A 19714-nucleotide genomic window follows, 5' to 3' on the forward strand; every position below is an offset into this window, starting at 1 on the left:
AACAGCATCACAGCAGCCCAGCCTCTCGTGTGTCTCAATGCTTATAAGCTTAAAAATTCAGCCCGTGGGAATTTTGACATGAAACAGGTGTGTTTAGAAAGAGATTTTTATTTAGTCAAGTGTGGCATCAGCTTGATAGATTTGTCAAGATACAGGATGATAAAGATATAACAAAAAAAAAAAAAAAGCTGTTGCTTGCAGTCACGCAGTATGAAAAGTTTCTCAGCCTTAGCACAAGAACAGCACAATGTCGTACAGGCCCATCCTTATTTATTCTTTCTTGTGTAAGAGGCATCAGCATCCTGAAGGGAGAAGACATTAAATCAGTATTTCACCCCCCACTTTCTGCTGTGTTAAAGTTCTTCACTCACAGTGTTTTTTCTTTGAAAGAGCTTGTGACAGGGGGCAGTTACACTGTGGAAGTTGGAAGTTTCATTTTTGCATTTCCTGCTTCTGGAGTACTTTTAATGTGGGGTTTTTTTGTGCCAAGCTCAACAAAAACAGAGTAATAATAAATAGCATCTACCAAGCAGTACTGCAGGGACAGAAGGCAGCACATCTGTACCCCGGGGCTGCCAGAGTGGGTGAGGAGCCCTGATAGACAATAGCACTGTGTGACACCCTCCTGGGAGGTGCTCAGGTTACGTGCCTGACACGAAAACTAGACACGACCAAGGGAGATTTTTTTCCACAGTCCTAATTCCAAGCTGCATTAAACAATTTACGCCAGTGACTTATAACTCTGCGTTAATGGAGAGCCCTGAACTTGCAGCCCGTGTGATGGAGATCAGAGCAAGGCCTGGGGCACTACAAGATGTGCTGACTTTGCTGTGCTGTGACCACACCGTGTAACTCTACACCAGCAGGCTGCAGGGATGGACTCTGGTCGGGCATCAGCTGCTATGGAAGCGAGGAGGAAAAAAAACCCAAACAAACAAACCAACCAGGAACGGATCCAAAATGCAATCCCAACGCTCCCTTGGCGAAAGAGTCAGTCAGCACTTACCACTCCACTCTTGAAGTTCTGTATCCTCCTCTTGCCCATCCTGTTCATGAGCCACCAGGCCCAGGTGGGCGCGTACTGCCACAGGTAGCACACGGCCAGGTAGGGGTGGTCGCTGATCCAGGCCTCCTTCAGGTCGTTGGCCGTGCTCACCAGGGTGAGCCGCGCACAGCGGTCCGTGGGCATCTTGTGGGACTGGTCACCGCTGTTCTCCAGGGACTGGGCGGGAGAGAGGGCGAGCAGGGGTTAGAGCTGGATCCCAGGGAATGACACAGGCCGAGCTCTGTGTGACAGGCGTACTCCTCCCAGCCTCCCCAGCCAGTACGGCAGAGGCTGGGGCTGGTCTTCACTGTGGGAACACTTCCCGCCTTCCTTTGGCTTAATTAAAGCACCCTTTTAATTAATGCCTTGATTGATGGGTCAAAGGTTTAAAAAAAAAATAAAAATGGATCTCCAAGTTCTGCCCTGCTTCAGCACAGCTTCTACTGGATGGTGACACAGAATATTGGAACAGGTTACCCCCATTCCTACAGCTCCAGGAAATGGGAACACCCCATGGGAAATGGGAGCATTCCCAGCTTTCTGCCCCCTGCTATGCTACAAGTTACTCAGTAACCAAGTTGGTTGATGAGGACACATTCCCCATTAACTTAAATATTCCTGCCAGCTCTCCCTCCATGGGCAATCTCAGCCAAGGGAAAAGCAGGAGGCTGCCTTGGAGCAGGGATGTCTACCCCAGGTCTTGTCCCCACGTATCACTTAGTGAACATAAACCACCCCTGTGACCTTACACACATTTCACTGCGGCACAAACACACTGCTCTAGCAATCTGTTCTTGTTTCCCAGGGCAAAAGCAGTTCTGGTCTAGATTTGCTCTTTCTCCCTGGTCTTCTGCCACGCTGAAATCTGAGGAATGTGTTTTGCAAGCCTTCCCCATTGCTCAAAGAGCACATCTTTTCTTTCACGCAATTATCAAGCTTTGCAAGCCAAAAATCCTTCCAGAACTGGATTCAGCAATGGGAGAACCCCTGCCCCTCACTGGTGGGTTATCCTGAGCTTCAGATTGATTGAATTTAGGGCAGATTACAGTTTGATGTATCACAGTGGCAATTTTTTGCCAGCTGCTTTGTTAGGACAGCCTTTATTAAAAGCCATTGTGCAGTTGGAAGGTTTTGCTTTTCCTCCTGGAACAATCCCTAACAGGAAAGGAATGCACAGCTCCTGTCAGCTGAGCTGGGGCTGTGCCAGCAGCAGCGTCACCCACCAGGGCACAGCGTGACCAGGGCAAACAAAACCCTACCTGTGCCCAAGGACAGTGTTCTGCAGGCAGAGCTGTGTCCAGAAAAGCCTGGACTTTCCCCCAGAACTGCAGCACAGTGGCTGTACAGTAAATTTTACCAGACTTGGGTTGTATGTGTTGGAAGAGAGAAGGCATAAAACAATTATCAAACTCAATTTTTTTTTTTTATCATACAGACTTGACAGTTCTGTACCACTCAAAGCACTTCTTGGTAAAAAGATGAGGTCAGTGTTTGCTGGGAGGAGAAAAAGAAAAGAAAACCACAAAAGGATCACTGGCCCTGCAGCAAAAGTTGGATTTCTAACAACAGAACTGAGTTCTTACCTTTGCAAGATTCTCTGTAAAGACATTTTGGATAATCTTGGACTGCACAGGCCCTGGGCAGATGTTGATGATGCTGATCTCAGGGTAGTCAGTCAGCTCAGTCCGTAGGGAATTAAAAAATCCCTAGAAGAAAAGAATATAATGAAATCTTCCTTCTACCATGTTTTTGCAAGGTTTAACTGACTACCATCTTTTCATACTAATTCATGCTGTAAAAATTTTACAGTATTCCACTAAAATTCCTACTACTTTCTTTGACTTTCCACTATCAATGGCTAATTTAACATTTTATCAGCAGTTACAGACATTGACATACAAACCAGTGTGCAGTGTATTGTGTATTGGGAAGACAAGGATAATTTTGGTGAACTACAACATCCGGATTCTGCTGTCCCTGTACTGAGGACGAGCTTTGCTATTGAGCAGTGGAAATGCCACCAATTCTAAGAACTACAATATCATGGAAATTACCTTTTCTAGGTGATTTGCTCTTTGTGGTGAGATTAAAGGTTTTATATGGTTTCTATCGGTTAAGTGGCTTTACTGAGTCAGTGGCTGGTTTTATGTAAGAGAAGGAAGAAAACTTTTCAGCACAGCAAGTCAAAGGTGCACCCTGACAAATTTAGAGGGGGCAATTCTGCACCACTGAATTCACTGCAAACTTTGAAATCTGCATCCACACAGACATAAATCTTATTTCAGCTCAGGAATATGACACCAGTGTATCCAAGTTAAACTGTAATTACAAAAACTGCAAGTACTTCTTTTCTTTAAGCTAACAGGATACAAGTTTTCTGAAGCTGGGTAGCATTTCACATTTACATGGCAACTGTTATGGGAAACACAAGCAATTCTGGAGGGCACTAGTCAGGCACTGGTCAAGTAATGATGATTTAGCCAACACCCCATCGTGTCTTACCTTTGGCCTGCTTAGTAGCAGTTCCCTGTATTTATTCCAACATGAAATTTTGTGTCACAGCAGAGACAGAGAGTGAGCACAGGCTGATAAACTCCCACTGTAGTAAAATGTTATCACTTGTACTCCCCCCCAGCTTGGGAAGAGGGCTGGCTGACCCAGAGCTCCTCACTGAGTAGCAATGCAGGGCTAAAAACAGTCAGATACGAGGCTATGATGACACAGAAGCATCAGCTGGGACGAGCCACAGAAGCTCTTGCACACTCTGACCAAGAACACGAGCTCCAATTTTCCAATTGCTGGTGGCTAATTCCAGTTTATGGATTGCACACAGGCTTTGCAGTTCAGTTCCCTAAAAACCCTGACAGCATATTTAAAGTCATAAGTACCTGCAGGCCCCAGAGCTGGTGTCAGACCTTCCTTCACAGCATGGTAGCAAAGCCTGGAGAGGACCAAATTCTAATCTTAAAGACATTTATGTGCCCAGAAATCTGCTCCTGGACCACAGGAATCTGCCAGCAACCCAGATTTTTTGGATTAAAAAGCCAGGCCCTCCCTTGGATTACCTCCTGCCCTGAGAGGAGCCTCCTCCAGCCCACTGAGCACCTTCAGATGTGGCACCAACACAGCTGTGAAAACCAGAGTCTGACATGTACTCAGTCCCCTCTGGAGGCTCTATATACAGTTTGTACATGCTCTCTAATTCCAGCACTTATCTTTGATATCCAAAGATAGCTGGTAAGAAATTCCTCCACTTCCTCCCGGGAGACAAGCTTTAAATTCCTAAGAAAGAAAAGCAGTTGCTCTCTTTGAATTCAGGCAGGGACAGACCCAAATTTGGGAGCAGTAAAGGAACTCAAGTGCAAGAGGAAGAACCTGAGTGTCTCCACCAAGCCCAGACTGCAGCCAGCTCTGCCACACAGACACAGGGTGTGTGGGACAGGAACTGCTCCCAGCCATCCCTGGGCCTTTCCAGCTTGGTGAACAAATCCCAGAAGATGCTGAAGAAGGCAAGGCTGAAATGACTCCTATGACAGAAACATTTACAAATTCCACTGATGACCAGAGAATTGAACAAAAAGAGGAGTTTTTGCTGCTCAGTGCAGACTTATTAGGCAAGTTCCTGACGAAGGGACACTTCAAAGGCCATTCTGATCCACTCCACGTGCCACCAATTAGACGAATTACAACTGGATGAATGGCACGGGATCTCCATGAGCATCATCTCACCAAGAGAGAAACTGCTTCAGTCAGATGCAGACTCCCATGGACTCAACTCACACTCTTACAGCATTGAAACAAAGGATAATTTCATCACTAGAACATTGTTATGAAGAATTCCAGTTGGCATGAATCAAAGCGTGATTGTTTCAAGAACAAATTCTAATTCTAAGCAGAATTCCTTCCTTCCTTCCTCCTCCAACTGCCATTTAAAAGAATTAAAAAAAAAAAAAAACAAAAACAAAACAAAACCAGCAAAAGGAGGGACTTTTCCACAAAAAGTATGATTAAGATTGCAGCATTAAGGGTGTCAGCTGTGACAGACTCCAAGGCATGAATTAAAAAAAACCAAAACCAAACCAAAACCCATAACAGATGAATTCATGTCAGACAGGCTCACATACTTAATAACTCGTGGCCAAAATGCAACCTTCATTTCAAGAAGGTCTTAAAATACAGGTGGATACATGCTGGGAAAACACAACAGGAAAAGCATCACTTTAAGCTTTGTCTTATTTTTCCCCTCCCTTCTCTCCAGCTTTGTGGGTCCCTTCCAACTCAGAATATTCTGTGATATCTGTGATTTCTTCTTGGTCACCATCAGAGATGGGCTACAGTGCTATCTGAAGAGGGCTGCCACTCTTGTAGACTTCCCTTACCTGAACTGTACTGGTGAAGTTCAATATTCAAAAAAAGCTTTTCCTAGTTTTTGGGGGGCTTCCTGCCCTCACTTAGCCTTAGCTCCAGACCAGGAGAGACTCTCAGACAGAGTCTTTTTGAAATCTATGCTGCAAATCACAAGTTTCAACACCTGCAATTTGTATTTGTAGAATTACTGTGAAAAAAACAAGAGTGGAGGTTAAAGCCTGGGCTGGTTATTGAGCAGAGGAAGAAGCTAATGAAGATATAAGCAGTTCAGAGAGCGTATTTTAATTAATTTTAGAAATCTATCTCTTTAAAGCTCTGTCCACCCTCTCAATCTTAACATGAGATTCAGAATTCCAAGTATTTTTAAAGCAGCACATGAATTCCTTGTGCTCTGCAATTAATTAGCCATGCTTAGCCCAACTGCACCACACCCAGAGAGAATTCAACCAAAAGAACATTTAATAAATAAAGGAGCATGAAGGGGATCCAGGCTTCTGCTCACTGCATTCTTCTAATTTAAATCTACTAGACTTCACCCAAAAGTTGGTCTCTAATGGGCAATTTCAGCACTGCTACACCAGTGAAGAGCAGCAGATCCCTCCCCACCACTAAGTGAAAACTTTGTCAGCAGAGACCTGTCACCATTGTCTACACCTTCATTCTTTCAGGTGGCTTTGCAGTGTCAGCCACTTGTTACATTTTTGTTGTTGTTAGTCAAATCATCAAAAAGATACTGATCCCCCAGCTTAAGCAGTTATTTACTCTGTTGACGTGCTTAAATGCAGCAGGGAGGGCGAAGGTGCCACTTATTTAAACCACCACTGAGCACAGCTGAAGTTTGTTTTACTGAGACCAAAAGGTACATTAGCAGGAAGACAAACAGTGGTGAAAGACGAATATGTCTAAACAAATTTACCAGTTAAACAAATGATTCCTCAACTATACAGGCAGATACTCTTCTGAGCTCCTCTTTTATGTTTTTCCACTCAAGTGACGCTACTTTCAAAAACCCCTTCCAAGCAATACTGAAAGTTAAGTGTTAGGCAGAAGAAACTTCCTAGGACACTGTGAGCTGCCAGTTCTTCACACCAGAACAACATTCAGAACTGTTGGGAAGATTCGTTCAGATTTTCCCAGATGGATCAAAAATTCTCCTTTCCCTGAGTAGTTTGCTTTACCACTCTCTGTTCTCACTTCACTGTCCTAAAGATTTCCTGTAGTCTTAAAACTCTCACCAGTGACTTTTCCTCCTTCACTGAGTTGAGAACTTCTATACAGAATAATCCTCCTCTTTAGGTATTCCCTCATCTGAGGGCCAAGGTCTTGTGTTTCACAGTGGAATTTTACCCAGGTAGTGGTTAGAACCAACTAAGATGGCACTTGAATTCTAGTCAGAAAATAGATCTATACTGGGAGCTATTTTGCATGTCAGAGCAAATTAATTTCAGGACTTTCAATACCTGAGGATGCTGTGTTTAATTTCTTGGGGGATTTGTGTTTTCTGCACAGAATAGTCCTTTGCCATAGCACTGACGCTGGTCTACTACACAGCAAGACTTAATTAACTTCCAAAATTTAACTTACCTGCAGAGCGTGCTTGCTGGCACAGTACCCAGTGGCAAGAGGAGCTCCCATGATACCCATCACACTGCTCACAGTAACAATCTTTCCTCTTTTCCTCTGGATCATGTGATTCAGGACATACTTTGTTAAAGAGATTGTACCTAGGTAGTTGAGTTCTATGATGGCATTGTAGACATCCAGGTTTGTATCCACAAACAAGGAGCGCTGGGAGCGTCCTCCATTGTTGACCAAAACATCAATCTTGGGAAAGATAAAGATAAATTAATATATTTCCTTTAGTTCTCGTGCTTCCTCAGCCAACTCAGTGACACCAAATTAGTTTTTAGTTATGCCCAGGGATTATTTGTTTGCTGTTGCATCTCTGCAAAGCCTGCTGAAACCCAGAAGCAAGCAACAGAAGGGATAAAAATTCAAGGACTTTTTGGCAAGTTTAATATTGATACTGAATACAGATGTAGACACCAGTGAACTTATCATACAATAAAATAAAAGTAGAATAAGAACATAAATGCAGGTCTAGGAGGCAGAAAAGAAAAAGCAGTTTAACCCCAGAAGCATGCCTTACCTTGCCAAAATGCTTAAGAACACTGTTGGTTGCAGCTTCATGAGAGGATCTGTCAGTCAAGTCAAGACGCAGAACAAGGATATCTTTTTCACTCAAGCTGCTGATCTCTAAAAACAACCATGGAGTGAATGGGAACCAGTAAGAGACGGCTAATGTAACAACTGTGGGAAATGTAACATGCTTTTACACACCACATTTTCAGGAAAAAGACACCAAGAAACTGTAACACCAAGTTGGAAACTAAATGCTTGCTTCGTTTTCATTTTTATCTCCCCGAAGAATCCATTTTTAACCTGTTCCTACCAGGTCCTTCTTTTCTCATCATTATGCTTTTGTACATGAAAAGCCTGGACTTTATCAGAACAGGCTTGTGTAGCTCCACACAGACAAATCAATTCTCCAAATAAATTGCAACAGCTGGGAGTAACGTGCATCCAAATTTTTCTCTGAGCCAATCAGAAGCACAGCACATTGGCAGCCCTGACATTCTGCTTGGATGTTAACAGGTCAAGCACGTTTATTCCTGATAACAGGACTAGCACAATTTAGAGCCAAAACACAACATGCATACCTGAGTAGCTATGAGGCAAAGTCTAGAGGAGCTGGATTATTGGGGCATTATTGGAGGAAGCAGGAGGGTTTTGTTTAACTGGAAGTTTTAACACATCCGTCTCCTGAAATAAAAGTCAGCTGCCATCAAGTTCCAGCCCTCATGTTGAGTGCTTCTACCACTGTCTCTTCAGAACAACTGACCTCTTCCATAGAAAGCATTTCCTGAGCACTGATTTGTTACCCTGGGGTTTCAGGACAGATGACTCACAAAAACAAAATCACTTCCGCCTTTTTTAACTACACGTAGCATGACTTTTTGTTTTATTTATATTAGTTTGATAGTGCCATTTTTGTTTCTAAATCATTTCCCAGCCACCACTAAGTGGACCTGCTCCCCTTCAAGCAGCTGAACTCTACAGAGAGCCTCAGGCCTTGATTTTTTAATTACTACTTCTTGCACACACAAGGAAGGTTAGACTTTGTCTTAACAGTGATGAAGAAATAAAGAGGTTACTTAAATCCACCAGTTGCCTCTGTTCAAAGGTCATTAGTACTTAAGCCACTGGTTAAAACAAACCCATCTGTCTGGTTTAACGCTACAAGTATTTCCATTTATTGCTCCCTCCAACCCCTCCATGTGTATTTTCCCTCCAGTTTCTTCCAGAAATACAGCAGTAAAATCCATGTAGTTTAAGCTGCCCTCACAGACACATCTCCACCTCATGCTGCCTCAAGCAGATTTGCAGGGCTGAAACCTGTCGGGGTGTGGAGTGTTTCTGCCTTGGATTAACAAGACCACACACTCAACCCAGCCACAAAAACTACACAGAGGAGAAAGAAAAGAGCAGAGGAAGAGACACAGACTGCTGATAAGGAAGGAAGCGCTCTTTTATAAGATGTGAGAAACTTCTGACATCAGAGAATTTCAAACCAGAAACCTTGTTTTGGAGTAATCTGGAGTCCAGTTTGATTTCCACTCCCCAAAGCACTCAAACTGTATCTCTCTAGCAGCTTCCTTAATTCTTTTCTAGGGTGAGGAATCCTTACTCTAGGCACTCCTCATACACAGCTTTCACAAAACTTCAAACGTTCCTGTTCCCCTTTTTTCAAACTGCTTCTCCCATTCACTCATCCCATTTTTTTTTCTGGCTGGGCACAGCACTGTGCCCAGTGCCAAAGGCATGGGCACGTCCCAGTTTATACACTGCCAGAATGATGTTCTTCATTGCTTTTACTAATAACCCCCAACATTCCACTGCCTTTTTTTGCCTGCTACCAAACTGATGTGTTTAAGGGAACAATAATGACACCCAGAAAAAAAACTTGGTCCCAAGTGGGAGACCTTAGTTCAGAGTTCATTGTTCAGGTTTCAGATCAACGACTCTTTTCAACACATGTGAACCCCAGATCTCAGTTTCTCATAACATGACAAACACTATTGCTCAGTGTAGTGTTTTCCAGCTCTTCAGCATTTCCTCTTCTCTTATTTCTCCCTTGTGTGATGCCATTAGACAGAAGTTGAGCTTTTAGCAGAGGCTGATCCATGTGATTTCCTGGGGTCTGTTCCCCAACCTCCATTACTGCACAATTCTTGAACTTACAGATTGCTGTCACTCCATATTTAAATCATATTTGAGCTTTGTCAAGCCAGGAAACATCCCACTTACTTGTATTCTTTTTAGGGCTTTTGAGAGAAAGCAGCCTCCAACATTTCTGATAAAATTCAGCTCATGTTGCAGAGAGTGGTTGGGGGAAATAGAGAAGCCATTTGCAGGAGCCTTGTAAGTTATACAAGTTGTTTCCTCTCCCTCCTGCACAAGTGCAATGAAGTGTTGAGCTGGCATGTGCATGACTCAACAGGTATTACCATAGCTCTTACAGGGCTTTCCTTCTCTCTGTCCCTCAGCTTTTAGGCAGTGTAGAATGCATAAACCTGTATCACAGGGTGGTGTCACTAAATTTTGAACAAGACATATGTGCTTGTTTCTGACACCCAGTTCAGCTGTTGCTGTGTACAGCCTCTCCAGCAGCCACGTCACAGCCCATTAGCTCCAATTATGCCCCATAATTCAGCCAAATTCACGTTGATGTTACATGTGAATAATCCACCCCACGCTGCTCAAACCTTGCAGAACAGTCTTGAACTCAACTGCAAAGAGAAAACGCGCAGGTGGAAGCAGGGACAAGCCACCCAGGAAGCACATGGACCCACTGCCCAAGCATGCAGGGATGGAATCGGGAAGATCAACAACCAGGTGGAGCTGAAACTGGTGAGGAATGTGAAAGGCAACAAAGGCTTCACAGGCACAGCAGCAACAGAAAGGAAACCAAAGACACAGTGAGCTCACTGCTGAGCAGGGATGGTGAGGGGGAAGTGAGGAGGGGCTCAGAAAAATGTCAGGTACTTATTGCCTTCTTTGCCTTAGTCTTCTCTGGCAAGATCTCCTCTCAAGTCTCCCACACTCCTGAGGCTAAACTCTGGGAGAAATAAATACTAACAGAGTCAGAGGAAGACAAATTAGGGACAAACTGCACATATAAGCAGGGCAATATATACATCCGAGATTTACAAGAGCTGACTCATATCACTTGTCTTTGGAAGGTCCTTGGTAAGTGCAGTAACTCCCCAGTGACTGGAGAAAATGAAGTGTCACACAGCCTAACCTCAGCCCTTGGGAAAGTTATGTGGCAATTCCTCCTGAAAGCAATTTCCAACTACATGAAGGAGAAGTAGGTATGTGGGAAAATCTGCATGGATCTAGCATGGCCATATACTGCCTGATCAACTTAATTGCTTTTTGTGATCTGTGGTATCTCTCCCTGATCAATATATTTTAGTATCTGCATTAATGAACCAGATGAGGGGACAAAACACAGGTTTTGAGAAAATTTTCAGTTAACATCAAGGTCAGAGTAGCAGTTGCTCTGCTGCAGAGCAGGACTGCCATGGAGAGGCACTTCCAGGGATGGGGCAGCCACAGCTTCTCTGGGCAACCTGTGCCAGGGCCTCACAGGGAATAATTTCTTCCAAATATCTAATCTAAACATATCCTGTCAAGTTAAAGACATTCCCCCTTGTTCTATCACTTCATGCCCTTGTTTTGTTTCTGTGTTACTGAAGGTTTCCAATATTCCTACTAATCAGACCTTTAGTTAAAGGTTAAAGTTTAGCAGCAAATATTTGCAAAGCACAGGGTTACACAAGACTTTAAAGCTCATACATAGCACAGCTCAGACATTCACAGGGTCACTTAAAAGTTGGCAGAAGCAGAAATCATCTCAGATAAGTCTGTACTCTTGGTGCACGTGAATTGAAATAATATTTCTGGATATTCCCTTGACACATAACCCTCTCATACAAGTATTTCCTGAAAATGCCTATCCAGGATTAGAGCTCCTGCCAGCCTATCTTGTGTTATCAGTTTTGCAATGATAACAAACAGCCACAGATGCAGATGTAGTTGCAGACTTCTCCTGACCACTAAACACAGCACTGGCATTCTGTCACAACTGCCACCCTGTCATCGCACGTCCCCTGCTTCTTTTTAAATGTAAGCCTCTAAGTGGCTGCTTTTTGGAACCATCAGTAAACAAAACTAAGGAGTTGTGCATTTTTGAAAGTTCCTTGAGAGATTTTCTGAGTAGGCTGCTGCAGCTTTCAGCTTTCTAGAAATGTTCAGGTGCTAACCCAAGGAAAACATTTCAGTGTTCCCTAGCACGCGTTCCAAGTAGACTGTAGACATTCTATCAACATTACTAGGAAGGAACTGCTGGTGTGATAACAGATTCCCTATAAAACACTGCATCCTGAGCTGTAGAGGATAAACAGCCTGAAAGAGGTGTAACATTAACCATGTTCAAAACCTCTGTCAGCGTGAATTAACTGTATATCCCTCTCACTGCCAAAACAGAAAACAGGAGGGGAAAAAGAGAAACGGGAGAAATGAAACCAGACTACTGACTCCACAGGCATATGAAAGATAAATGGAATAGTGAAACATTCCACTTCACATTTGTCCCTTTTGATCTACAGGAGATCCTTTTTCTTGCACATTCTTAAAACAACTTCTCCTGAACATTTCTACTCGTTCCTGTTCTAAAGAGCAAACTCAGTCGTCGCTCTGCCTGTAACACACACAAACCTGAAGAAAGATTTCTCAGCAGGGTGCACCTGCATGGTTTGGTTCTTTACAGGATGATACCCCTGAGATTGTTTCCTCCATTCCCCACAGTATTTATTGCATTTCTTAATCTAGTATCTTACAAGACCACTTGCAGTTGATAAGGAGATTTTTAGAGGCTTATGAAGGAACTTGTAATGCAAGTCCACATAAAGGCTTCTCGCTCAAAAAAAGAAAATATCAGCTTCAAAGGTACAGTGAAGCCCTGTACAAAGCTGACTTTCACCATTAAATTTATTTCTATGACATGTGGGTTAGTGTTTCTGTGGCAATTCCACCACAGTAAGAGTGGAGCTGTTTGCATGAAGTAGTAAGTTGTACTTACCAAGGCATTTCTTTTTCACTCTCTCCAGCTCATCCTCCCTTCTTGCAGAGATGGCAAGCAGGGCTCCTATCTTTGCCAGCTGGTAAGTCAGTTCTTCTCCGATTCCACTTGAAGCTCCTGTCACCCAGACAACTTTGCCACGCAGCTCATTTTCTGTCAAAGGAATCAAGACAGCAGTTTACACATTGCCAATGCCAGGATAAACATCTAACTCACTGCAGGAGTACAATCTGATACTGTTTTTAAGAATTCTGATACTGTTTTTAAGAGATATGCTCCAGTTTGAGGGCATTACAAAATCCTGACTTCTTTATTTTTTAGTCACATGAAGTTGTGAAATTGTTCATAGTTGTCCTGTTGCCATTTGAACTTTGTCCCGAGGGTAATCTGAATAAACATGGATTATTTACCTGATGGAAGAAATTTGATTGCATTTCTGCAAGCCATCCACACATAGCAGCTCCACTAACCTCATCAAACAGAGCTTCAGAGGAAAAGGGAAAAGAGAATTCTTGGAAGTGACAGGAAACAGTTACTGTATTGTAAATCCAAAGAAAAGCCTAAGCAAACCCTTCCAAATAATGTTTCATCCCAATAACATTTCTAAGTATCTGCTGACAGAACAGAATCCTCTGAACAAAGACAGCAGATCATAAAAACCCAAATGGGTGTTAATTCACTTTGTTTTGTATCTGATGCAGGTTAATTCCTGCACTGGCCAGAGCAAAGCACACAGAGTTCCCAAGGTGTAAGTTCACGTGTGAATTCCCCCTGTAGTCACAGTTCCTGCCCTGACACGCTTTTTTAACCTGCAGTAAAAATAAGAACATCTTACTCCTCTTACTCCTTTGCTGATAGGCCTGTTCCCCCTTGTTAACAATCATTCCCACTCCATGGTACACCTGGGTACTGGGAAAAGGCTTAGCTTTCCAGACATGTATCCAAAACCATCAAATACAACAGACGGCTGAAAATCACCCATTTAATTCTAGAACACGATTTAAGGATGAATGATCACTCACTAATATCACAGCACTTTCCAGAATGTACCATTGCCTGACACTTGTGTTCTCCAAGATCAGTTTTAGTGAACAGTAGTCTTGGGGAAGATCTGTCTCACTCAGAGCACTGCTGACAGGAGCTCCTCCTTCTCTTTCTCAAGTTCGTGAAGAGGAGTATTTCAACATCTAGCCAGCCAATAAGATGTCATGGCATAATTCAAACAGCAGAGCCAAAAGCAGTTCCTGAGACTTCAGGCCAGTTCCACTCTGAAAAGGGCCACAGTAGCATTTTTCAGCTTTTTAAGCTGAAACTCAGCCATCATTTAATTTAGCAAAAGTACTTCTTTTTCACAGCAGCTGGTGGCTGGCACTGCTTTTACTTCCTGCTTACTCCAGGGATTCATATCCTGGTTTTCTCTACACCACACTGCGTTTCAAATTTCTACTTTTGGAGTCTTAATGACACAAAACCCACAAAGACATCAGCACCAAAACCTTCTACTCTTTTGACAAGAGCAGAGAGCACTCAAGACTGACTGTCAGAGCTCAGCTTGACTTTGTGGGACTGGCAGTGAGTGGTATTTGTCTTTTTTTAAGCTGACTGTATTTCAGCCAAAGAAAAATCCCTTGGAAAAACAAGCTTTTGTGGTTTGGTTTTTTTGTTTGTTTCTAAAAACACTAACAACAGCAACAAGAGTCACTTCCCAAAGGAGAGATGTATTCTAAGGTTATGAGCTTGGGAGGTGGAAAGAGATATTGCTGAAGCTGTAGGAATATCCACTGTATTCATCATTATACCAAATGGCTGCTGCCTGTAAAGCTTATTCACACCCTTTTCCTACAGTTTTATTCCAATATATTCCCAATTCATTGAACTAATGACAAGAAAACACAAGTAGACAAACACTACATGAACAAAACAACACATGGACATACTTTCAGCCCTGCTTACCACACTCATTCCTCTTGCTACTGAAAACAAATCCGCTTCCTCCTACCCCTTAGTTTCCCAGTTCCCAACCTGTCTTGGGCAGCTTCACAGCAGTTATTCAGGATCTTGTTCTGTGAACAGAATAATTAACTGAGATAAGGCAAGTTTTCCACCAATTCCCCAGCGCTGAGTTACCCAGCACTGAGCTACTGAGAGTTACCATAATGGAAAACCTCAAATCCTGGTGCAGAACAAGTATCAAGCCATCAGACTGCTCCAGAGTAAGTGTCCTGTTGTTACTGGAAGTAAGTTTAAAAATTAACAGTGTGAAATTAAAAAATAAAAGCAGATTATACTATTACTAACCATTAACTACTGTGTTACCAGGCACAACAAATGAAAGGTCGGACAGAGTCACACTGCAAGTAATCCAAAAGGTGGGTTTGTAGCTCTATTTAGAGGGGTTTTTTTCAAACATTGTATAGCTCTTATAGCACAAGGCTGCCATGTCATTTCATTCAGGAAAAAATATTTGAGGTGGGGAAGCTTACAGCAGAACATCTTCCCCACAGACCTAAAGAACCACACCATTATTCCCAAATTTAGGAGTAGGCTTTCATACATAAACAGACCCCCTTTAGCCTGATAATACTGGATTGCTTGTAAAAAGCACAGGGTTTAGAGTGACTGTTGTCCAGCTAAGGAAACACAACACACAAGGAAAGGCACCCAGCACCCAGAAATCCTTCTCTCCTGACCACAAACATACTCAGCAGGTGGGAAGCAATCCAGCATCTGCCAATAAAAAAAAAAATCCAGAAGTCGATTTTCTCTATAGAATTGAATCACTGAAATGGAACCAGTCCTACCTACCTTGAAGCCTTTCTCTGTAATTACAGTTTACAGCACAAGAAACATACGAGATCAGTCTGCTTTCTGCCAAATATTTTCATGTCCAAAAACTTCAACATCTATAATAATGTTGTAGAAGTGATAACACGATATAATGACTGCAAGAGTGACAGCTCTAACAACAGCTTTAATTAAAAATCAAGGGGTTTTTTATGGGATCCACATGTAATTTATGTAGACACACTACATTACATGCACAATATTGGGATGAGTAAGAGACATTTATTTAAATAAACATCTTTTCCAGTGTTTGTCACTTCTGTTCTCCTACCTGATTTCCCAAATGGTACCATTTCAGCTATGTATTTTGCTCACTTACAAGCACTGAGGCTGGGGGTAGGGTGGGGTGCCAAAGCACAGCTCACCTCTTACGTAGTCAAATTTCTGCCTGATTCTTCTTGTATTACATGTTGAAACAACTCCATCAAAAAATGACTACATTGCTCTTTATATGGTAACTTTTAGACACTACTTAAAAGTTTTCCAGGCTTCCAATAATTCTCAAGGCTACATTCAGTAATGCTGTCTACCTGAGAGCTCCTACACCTTGATGTGCATTGCACGTAGATCCCTCAGGACAGAGCTTCAATTCTGGTTGTACTAGTCAGGATTTATCTTGTTTCTCTGTAAAGGTTATGGAAACACTCAGGGCAAAGTCCACACATGAAGGCTTTTTGTAGTTTCCTTACAGCAAGGGAACTATCTTCCTGATGGAGTTAGTATAAAACCTTGGGATGCATATCCAAAGTTACACAAGATTGTTCACACTGATTTAAATTTAGTAATTTTTAGAGCTTTATTACTTGTGCTAGTCCATGTGATGGAGAACAGAAAAACATGCACATTTGCATGCTTCAGTAGCCTTCTACTGAAAGCAAAACACAGGGATGTCTCAACGAGTTTGTCCTTCTCCTCTCTCAGGCCATTCCTAATGCCAAATTTCACCTGCACCACCACTCACCACCAAATCGCAGTCCCAAGCCAAACCTTACTCCATCATTCCTGATCCACCTTCATTTGATGCAGTCCTATCTCCCTGTCTCAACCCAACAACCAGTTTCAACTTCCACATGGGACATCTTATAGCGTCCCTCATCCCACCTCATCCCTGCCTCCACTCCCTGCTTCCACCTCAACCACCCGCACCCAGCAGCTCACAGCAGCCCCAGATCACCACTGCTGGCTAGGCTGAGGGGGAATATCCAGAAATTTATGGCTTTTCTGAAAAAAAGCCTCTATTAAGCAAACAAAGCCTATGATTTCCGAAGATCTTTGTGCAGAAGTGGGAAGAATTGCAGTCGGATTAGAAAGATCAACACTTGAAGAACATAATTCCTCAAGAGCTAGAACTGAAAGTCCCTGTTTTGGCAGCATTTCATCGAACTTTTGTACCCACGGGTGACAAAGGCAGCACCGTACAGAAACACGTACAGCCCCCGAGAGCATCGCGTGGGGCTGGTCCCTGGCACCGCTCAGGGCACAATCCTCGGAAGAGGAAACCCCTTTAAACCCAACATCAATATTCACGTTTACTTCGCAGTAAACACTTTCAACACCCCTGCGAAACCGAGACCTGCTTGCTTGGAGCTGTCAGGACGAGACGAAGCAGAAGCTAAAACAGACGACGAAGCCGCACGCCCGTCCCCTTCCCAACCCTCCCCTCGACAACACCCCCGCTCCCCGCGGGCCCGTGCCAGGACTGGGAACCTGCCCAGAAACTGTCCAAAACAAGCAAGTTTTGGGGCAAACGGACCCGCGGGGACCCCACGGACGCCGCGGCGCGGCTTTTAGGGAGCTGCTTTATCGCCACGGGAGGTCTTACCCAGGCATAGGGGCAGGTGAACTTGTGGTGTTTTTCTGGATAAGCCCACGGGACAGCCGGCGAGGGTTGGTGCCACCGGGCAGCGGCGGCTCCCTGGGGACTCCCCACGCGCTGCCGCCACCTCAGAGCAGCAGCGCCGCCCGCCCGCCCGCCCGGCCCCGGCCACACCGCGGCGCGGCCGCTCCGCTCCCCCCTCCCCGCCCCGGGGGCTGCAGGCGCGGACGGCATTACCTGGCTTCTTCCCCCGCCACTCGGCCCACAGCAGCGTGAGGTCCCCGTCGGCCCGCAGCCAGCGCAGCAGCTGCAGCAGCAGCGCCAGGAGGGCCCCGCCCGCCAGCACCAGGCACAGCGTGCACGCCATCGCCTCAGCCGCGGCCGCAGCCCGCCCGCCCGGGCGCCCCTTTATCGGGAGCCGCCCCCGCCGCCCGCCGCCAGCGCCGGCCTCCTGCCCGCCTCCCGCCTCCCTTCCACTCCCGAGCCCTCCCTTCCACCATCGCTGCGCTCCCTCAGAGGCGGGAGGCGCTGCCGGCCGGTCAAGGCTGCGGCGATAAGCGCGGGGTTTGCAGGGCAGAGCCCCCGCGTGTGGCCGCGGGGTGAAGGTCGGGTTCTGGGAGCGGGGCGCTCTGTTTTCCCCTCCCCGCCGTGCCCCCAGGCGAGCGGGGGCTGCCCGGCCTTCCCCCGGGGTAAACAGCGCTGCCCGCCGGGCACCGGGGCGGCCTGCGGGGCTTGGCGCCGGTGTTCGGGGGTCAATCAAACACTGGTGTTCGGAGGTCAGACACTGGTGTTTCAAGCACCCATGTTCGAAGATAAAAGAAACTGGCCGTTTTCCTGGAAAGCCCCGTGGCTGTCCCTTGAGGAACCCGGCGATTAATCTCCCCACGGGGCCTTCCAACCCACCTGCAGCCACCCCTGGCCCCTGTCACAGACCACAGGCTTTCCAGGTTCCTGCGGGAATGCTGCCCCTGGATGTACCTCCTGCTCTACCACCTGTGAACGCAAACCTAGTTCTCACATGGACCCAACACTGCACACCTTGGATTTAACCCCCAGGCTCAAAAATCCGTGGTGGTGACGTCTCTGGTCATCACATCGCTCATCTACAGCTCTTCACTTACCAGTGCTTATGTGCAGAGGGGGAAAACTCCGTTCTTAGTGCTTTGGTGTACCAAAGTCTTTCATAACAGGAGGTACAGATGCAAAAAGGAGGCTGGACAGGGACTTTTTGCAAGGGCTTGCAGTGATAGGACAAGACGAATTGCCTTAAAATGAAAGCAGGTAGGTTTAGATTAGGTATTAGGATGAAATTCTTCCCTGTGATGGTAAGTGAGGCACTGGCATAGGTTGCCCAGAGGAGCTGTGGATGTCCCATCCCTGGAAGTGTTCAAGGCCCAGTTGGATGGAGCAACCTGGTCTAGTAGAAGGTGTCCCTGCCCATGCCAGGGGTTTTGGAATGAGATGATCTTTAAGATCCCTTCTAACCCAAACCGTTCTGTGATTCCATGATTTTATGAAAAGGGTAACTCATAATAATTCCTGCCTTCTTGCCAGACACTTGACACAAATGCATGCAGAGCTTATGTAGGACAGGACACACAGCCAGTTCCCAAAATCTTGCAGGTTAAGGGCTGTAGAAGACTTAGCACAGGATGGTCGTGTTTACAACACACAGCTGCCTGATCTGTTCCAGCTCCACCAATGACCGAAGGTTTCATGAATCAACTCCTGAATTACCACATTTGCATTACAGCTTTTTGAGGCAAAACACAGCCATTATCTACCTTTGAACCTTTAGGTTCCAACTGACTCTTCAGCAAATCAGTCCAAACCTAATCCATACGACAAGGGAAAGGTGACAGAAAATAAAAACACACCGCCAACATACTTTCTATCTGTAAATAATACAGATAGAATCCTCAACCATCTCCAAACTAATAATGGTAAATTAAATGGTTGTGGTGTTTTAGAATAGAAGCAGGCCTTTGGAGGTTAGGAAGGAAGTCAAAGGAACTATGGCTGTTCACAGTTACACAGCTAGGGGTTACAGCTATTCTTTATATTTCTCTGCTTTTTCCTGTTTTATGAGTGGAGAACTATTTATTTTGTGTTAATGCAATGCACATCATAATAGAACCTTAATGTCATACAAAACATAAATATTATAAACAAATAGCAAGTAATTTGAAGTGTTTTCTGGGTCTTATTTCCTCCTTGTGCTAAGTGCAGGCGGTGCACACGCAATTGTGGAGCTTTGTGCCACGGCATACCTGAATAGGCACTACAAAGTCAGAAAAGGATGCACATTGAACCTGCACAGTATATTCCCAGTGAGGGTTTTCCCAGATATCCCCAAAGACAAGGTATGTAGCAGCTCAGGCTGAGCACAGAAAGGATGAGTAGGAGGAGCCCACGAGGTCTCAGCATCCTGTGA

At 44.7% G+C, this 19714-nt stretch overlaps 1 protein-coding gene across 2 annotated transcripts; it reads right to left on the reverse strand.

Moving 5' to 3' along the window:
* Nucleotides 1–88: 88 nt before the first annotated feature.
* Nucleotides 89–17663, reverse strand: DHRS7 (dehydrogenase/reductase 7). 2 transcript variants are annotated; one of them, XM_017807593.1, is made up of 7 exons: nt 17518–17663; nt 12621–12773; nt 7563–7669; nt 6998–7237; nt 2629–2751; nt 1007–1222; nt 89–302 (listed from the first exon to the last, which is right to left on the reverse strand). In XM_017807593.1, exons 1-7 carry the CDS (start codon nt 17645–17647, stop codon nt 267–269), a joined length of 1005 nt encoding a protein of 334 aa, XP_017663082.1. In that variant the 5' UTR covers nt 17648–17663; the 3' UTR covers nt 89–266. The 2 variants fall into 2 exon arrangements, with proteins under 2 accessions (XP_017663082.1, XP_017663083.1); XM_017807594.1 differs by lacking the exon at nt 17518–17663 and adding an exon at nt 13643–13688 and having other exon boundaries at nt 91–302.
* Between the last annotated feature and the right edge of the window lie 2051 nt (nt 17664–19714).

Source organism: Lepidothrix coronata, unplaced genomic scaffold, assembly GCF_001604755.1.
Source record: "Lepidothrix coronata isolate B3197 unplaced genomic scaffold, Lepidothrix_coronata-1.0 Scaffold19, whole genome shotgun sequence".
Classification (NCBI taxonomy): Eukaryota; Metazoa; Chordata; class Aves; order Passeriformes; family Pipridae; genus Lepidothrix; species Lepidothrix coronata.